We start from the raw sequence: 5,351 nt of genomic DNA on the forward strand, positions 1-5,351 counted from the left end.
CTTCGTCCATCAATCATTCACTAATTTTATTGTCATGTAATGTGGCATTAATTTATCGTTAGGACACATCATTATTTTTTTTAATAATTATTGGGTAGATAATTAAATATCTAAAAGATTTTTTTTCTCACGAAACCCATTCCTAGCCACGGTATCGACGAATAGAACGATGGAAATGAGTGGCAGCAAAAAGCTAGCTAGGTACCTACCTACCTAATTGACTACCTATTATTATCATATTTTGTTGAAATTGAGATATTAGCGTCATCGTATCACAAACAATCCACTATAATGTGTGGGAAAAATGGCTTATGTCATTCAAAACTAAAAAAAAAGATATAGCCGGTGAACATAAGACCATAATAACATGTTAAAAATATGATGATCAGTTTTGAGTAACATTACTTAATTGTACTTAAGCACCTATAAATGTAATCATGGCTGTGTAAAAGTTCTTTAGTGAACTTAGGTACTTTTACTCGCACGAGTGGATACACAAGATAATGGTTCAAAATTTTTAAGTCACACACAAGGATACAGATACAGGATGTAGGATACACAACATAATGGTTCAAAATTTTTAAGTCAAAGTAAGATGTTTTACCCGCAAGCACCAAACGCCTTTCAATTTTGGCGGGTTATTTTGTCTATGCTCAAGTCATTCATTACCAAGATTACATTAGTCTATGAGCATAGATAAGATACTTTCTATGAGTGTATGTCTATGTTACCAAGTCTAGTTAGCAACGTGGCTGTCAGTTGTAATTTTAAATACATTTACGTTATTTTAATGTTTCCAATAAAGTCAAAATGTGTTCATCAAGATCACAAAGAATAATGTCAATGTTACGTAACCAAGATAATCGCGAAGGTAAGCCTTTTAATCTGTACTTTTTAATAATTCCCTATCATATTATTTTAGGTTATGTCGTGTTTTTGTAATTTGACAGTTTGATTGTATAATCATGGTCTTTTCTAAATTTTAATGATCAGAATAAAATTATTATGAAAAGATCTTTTATATATATTTTTTTATTGTTTCTTATGTTTTAAATTACATGTAAGTATTAAATATTTTTCGAAGAATCTCAAAATACAATAGAAGTTAAAAACGTACTCATTGACAATGATGTTGTGATTGAAGAACTATATTATAATCATGCTGGATCATCTCAGGACCTTCATAATTATGGTGAGAGTGACTTCTTATAACACATTGTTTAAGCAATAGATATTCGGACATTATGTATATATTTTTTTATTGTTTCTTATGTTTTAAATTAAGTACATGTAAGTAAGTATTAAATATTTAAGAAGAATCTCAAACCACAATAGAAGTTGAAAACGTACTGATTGAAGAACAATATTATAATCATGCTGGATCATCTCAGGTCCTTCATAATTATGGTGAGAGGGACTTCTTGTGACACATTGTTTAAGCAATAGATGTTAGGATATTATGTATATTTTTTTTTATTGTTTCTTGTGTTTTTAATTAAATATTTTTTAATATTTTTAGAAGAATCTCAAACTACAATAGAAGTTGATAACATACTGATTGAAGAACTATATTATAATCATGCTGGATCATCTCAGGACCTTCATAATTATGGTGAGAGGGACTTCTTGTAACACATTGTTTAAGCAATAGATGTTCGGATATTATGTATATTTTTTTTTTATTGTTTCTTGTGTTTTTAATTAAATGTATTAAATATTTTTAGAAGAATCTCAAACTCCAAGAGAAGTTGATAATGTACTGATTGAAGAACAATATTATAATCATGCTGGATCATCTCAGGACCTTCATAATTATGGTGAGAGGGACTTCTTGTAACACATTGTTTAAGCAATAGATGTTCGGATATTATGTATATTTTTTTTTTATTGTTTCTTGTGTTTTTAATTAAATGTATTAAATATTTTTAGAAGAATCTCAAACTCCAAGAGAAGTTGATAATGTACTGATTGAAGAACAATATTATAATCATGCTGGATCATCTCAGGACCTTCATAATTATGGTGAGAGGGACTTCTTGTAACACATTGTTTAAGCAATAGATGTTCGGATATTATGTATATTTTTTTTTTATTGTTTCTTGTGTTTTTAATTAAATGTATTAAATATTTTTAGAAGAATCTCAAACTCCAAGAGAAGTTGATAATGTACTGATTGAAGAACAATATTATAATCATGCTGGATCATCTCAGGACCTTCATAATTATGGTGAGAGGGACTTCTTGTAACACATTGTTTAAGCAATAGATGTTCGGACATTATGTTACTGCCGAGAGTACAGAAAAAGTTACACAACACATTAACTCTTTTCCTCGTTATGAAAGTCATTACAGTCGCCGACACACTCAGAAACAGTATTTGCCTGCAGATTTAAATTTGATCAAAATGTATAATATGTATAAAGAACAGAATACTACCGAGGCAGTTGTGTCATATAGTATTTACAGGAACATTTTCAAGACAATGAAAATATCTTTCAAACTACCACACAATGACTCTTGTAATACACGTGATACATTTAAATTACAAATGAAGCTATCAAATGACGTCATACAAAAGTCACTGCTGGAAATTGATTGGAATACCCATAAAGAAACTGCAGATAAACATTTTTTGGCCAAATCTAAAGATAAGGCTGAAGCAAAGATTGACGATGCAAAGTCAATGGTTACATTTGATTTGCAACAGGTCTCGCAAACGCCATACATTCAGACCTCAATAATGCTCTATAAACGACAACTGGCAGTATACAATTTGACTGTTGTCAATGAGCAAGGCATAGCGCATAATTATTTATGGAACGAAACTGCAGCGGGACGCGGTGCCAATCAAATAGGATCATGCCTATATAAATATTTCAGTACATTGCCGAAAGAAGTTATACATTGTTGTTTTTATTTAATAAAACGCAATTTTTTTTTTTTTTTTTATAGTACTTATTCCACTTTTAATTAATATATTAGGACCGGTTTCGTCCGCTTCAGTGGGACATTTTCGACTGAAATGAATGAACTGAGTCGAAAATGTCCCACTGAAGCGGACGAAACCGGTCCTAATATATTAATTAAAAGTGGAATAAGTACTATAAAAAAAATTGCGTTTTATTAAATAAAAACAACAATACAATGCAGTTCCACCATGAATTGACAGTTAACAAAATAAAGGAAATTAAAGAAGTTATACATGTAACCATGTACTCAGATACATGCACAGGCCAGAACAGGAACTCTCATATTGTGGCAATGTGTTCTTCGACATTGCAAGCTAGACCTGCAGTCCAAATAATTGACCACAAATTTATGGTAAGTTGCCATTCGCGCATGGAATGTGATACTGCTCACGCTATGATAGAGAAGGAAAAGAAGAAAACAAGTATGATGATACACCATCCCAGGGACTGGGCACAACTTATACGTTCTACCGGAAAACCTGGAAAGTTCAAAGTGACGGAAATGAACCAAGACGACTTTTTTAACTTTAAGTCTTTTTACGACAACGAACTTCATCTCAAAAAAAGAGATGCAAATAATGATAAATTTCTATGGCACGATATCCAATGGATGAGATTCATCAAAGATAAAATCGGTACGTTGTACTACAAAACTTCGTTGGATATCGATGCTCCGTTCATGTCAATCTCATTTCTGCGAAGAATGCGAAACGATCCTTTACTAATACCCAAAAAACAATACTCCGCTATAGTTCCAATTTCGAAAGAAAAAAAAGGATTTGGTCAGTATACTGCATCTGATTGATCCAATATTTCATGAATATTATAAAAATCTTCCATCAACTTCATTGCAAGAAAAAGGAGAATCGGAATTTTGTGAAGATTAATAATAAATAGTATTGCGAAGCCTGAATAATAAATTTGTTTATGTTTTTTATTCATCTAATAAAATTCTAAAATATACATTTTTACTATATGATAACAATAACATTAATAAAATACTGTATTCTTATTATTGCCGTACGTTTATTGTTTTTAAATAAAAAAAGTACCCAAATAAAATGTGTATTATTAAACATTCTTCTTTATATTATGTTGTACTTACAGTGGGTAAAATAGCCTAAGTCATAAAATCTTGCTGGGGTAAAATATAAAAATAATATGGAAAAATATATATTTAAAATACTACAAAATAGTTACAATAATGTAAATTAAAGGATTGAAACAGAAACAAACAATAATTACTTTTACATAGTCAAGTTATGACACTTTGAAATGTGATATATTTTTCAAATGCTCATTTTGACAAAATATGACTTAAGAACTTTTACCCTGAAGCCACAGAACTCATGGGCGACTAGATCGGACAGTCCGATGGGCCCAACAGCTGGTTGAACCGACTTGAGCAGGTCTTTCCTTCCGTACACATTTTAGAACATTCCCAAAGGAGACGTGGTTTGCATCCTATAATTCTCCGCCACATGGACAATAATAATAATAATATGTTTTACTGATAGCATAGGTCATAGAGTCTGCCAGCGACGCCACCTTGTCCAATCAAGAATTGACTGTACGGCATAGTGGGTTTTAGTCAAAGCGGTTAATATTCCACTCATAAAACATAAGTACCTATAATAAAATTATTATTATATTGTATGTGTGACAGTGCCTGCCGCCATTGGTGGAAACATCCCATTTTTTCTTCCGGGTCTTTGTAACGCCGCATCCAGAATCATTCGACAGATAGTCCGCTTCGTCATGAATAGATTTTCAGGATCAAGACAGGGAGGCGATGTAAGATGAAAGTCACCGACGTCCGCCTTCTCGCCTTTGAGGAGCATCATGGATGCGCCGCGTATCTGTTGATAAAAAGGAAGGATCCCAGCCAAAATAGGAAACGCGTCCAAATAAAATTGTACGGTATGTACATTGCATTGCCCACTTAATATAGGAGATCCACGGATTACTTTTTTGTATAGGTACGCTTTTATAGTTTATAGGTAGGTTGTAACATACGCTCGCAGCGTAGGGAACTCAGTTTCTGTGGCAACGACCCTAGGCAATTTTAGCGCCCTTTTTCTAATACCTCATAGGTAGGTACGTCGCCAGCCATTCGATCTAATAATAATAAATATATGCGTAGGTACCTAATTAGTTTTTTGCAATAATATCAATATAAATTAATATACATTATTCATAAAGATAGGTGTGTTATTCAAAGAATTGAGCTCTGTCTGATTTATTTTATTATTCCCGCACTCATAATTCGCTATATTATTTTATGACCTACCTATGCTGCCATTATCTCAATTTATGGAAAAGACACTACTTTGAGCTGACCACACTAATATTTCTTTAGGTTGCAACATTATTGTATTAACC

General features: G+C 32.0%; 1 protein-coding gene across 1 annotated transcript; it reads left to right on the forward strand.

The window, feature by feature from the left end:
- The first annotated feature begins 724 nt into the window (after positions 1–724).
- On the forward strand, positions 725–3,731 carry LOC147072568 (uncharacterized). Its single transcript, XM_085947372.1, has 7 exons — positions 725–871; positions 1,315–1,407; positions 1,520–1,612; positions 1,725–1,817; positions 1,930–2,022; positions 2,135–2,896; positions 3,194–3,731. The coding sequence occupies exons 1-6, from the start codon at positions 811–813 to the stop codon at positions 2,245–2,247; spliced, it is 546 nt and encodes a 181-aa protein (XP_085803498.1). The 5' UTR covers positions 725–810; the 3' UTR covers positions 2,248–2,896; positions 3,194–3,731.
- The last annotated feature ends 1,620 nt before the right edge of the window (positions 3,732–5,351 follow it).

Source organism: Rhyacophila brunnea, unplaced genomic scaffold (genome assembly GCF_057557595.1).
Source record: "Rhyacophila brunnea isolate RB1 unplaced genomic scaffold, BYU_Rbru_1.0 scaffold_2, whole genome shotgun sequence".
NCBI classification, from domain to species: Eukaryota; Metazoa; Arthropoda; class Insecta; order Trichoptera; family Rhyacophilidae; genus Rhyacophila; species Rhyacophila brunnea.

What these genes read in the sequence shown, in the direction of transcription:
- LOC147072568 (XM_085947372.1), top strand. Translation starts at nt 811, where the DNA reads ATGTGTTCATCAAGATCACAAAGAATAATGTCAATGTTACGTAACCAA. An exon ending in TCAGGTCCTTCATAATTATG is followed by an intron (nt 1,408 to 1,519) that starts GTGAGAGGGACT and finishes TAATATTTTTAG; the next exon opens with AAGAATCTCAAACTACAATA. An exon ending in TCAGGACCTTCATAATTATG is followed by an intron (nt 2,023 to 2,134) that starts GTGAGAGGGACT and finishes AAATATTTTTAG; the next exon opens with AAGAATCTCAAACTCCAAGA.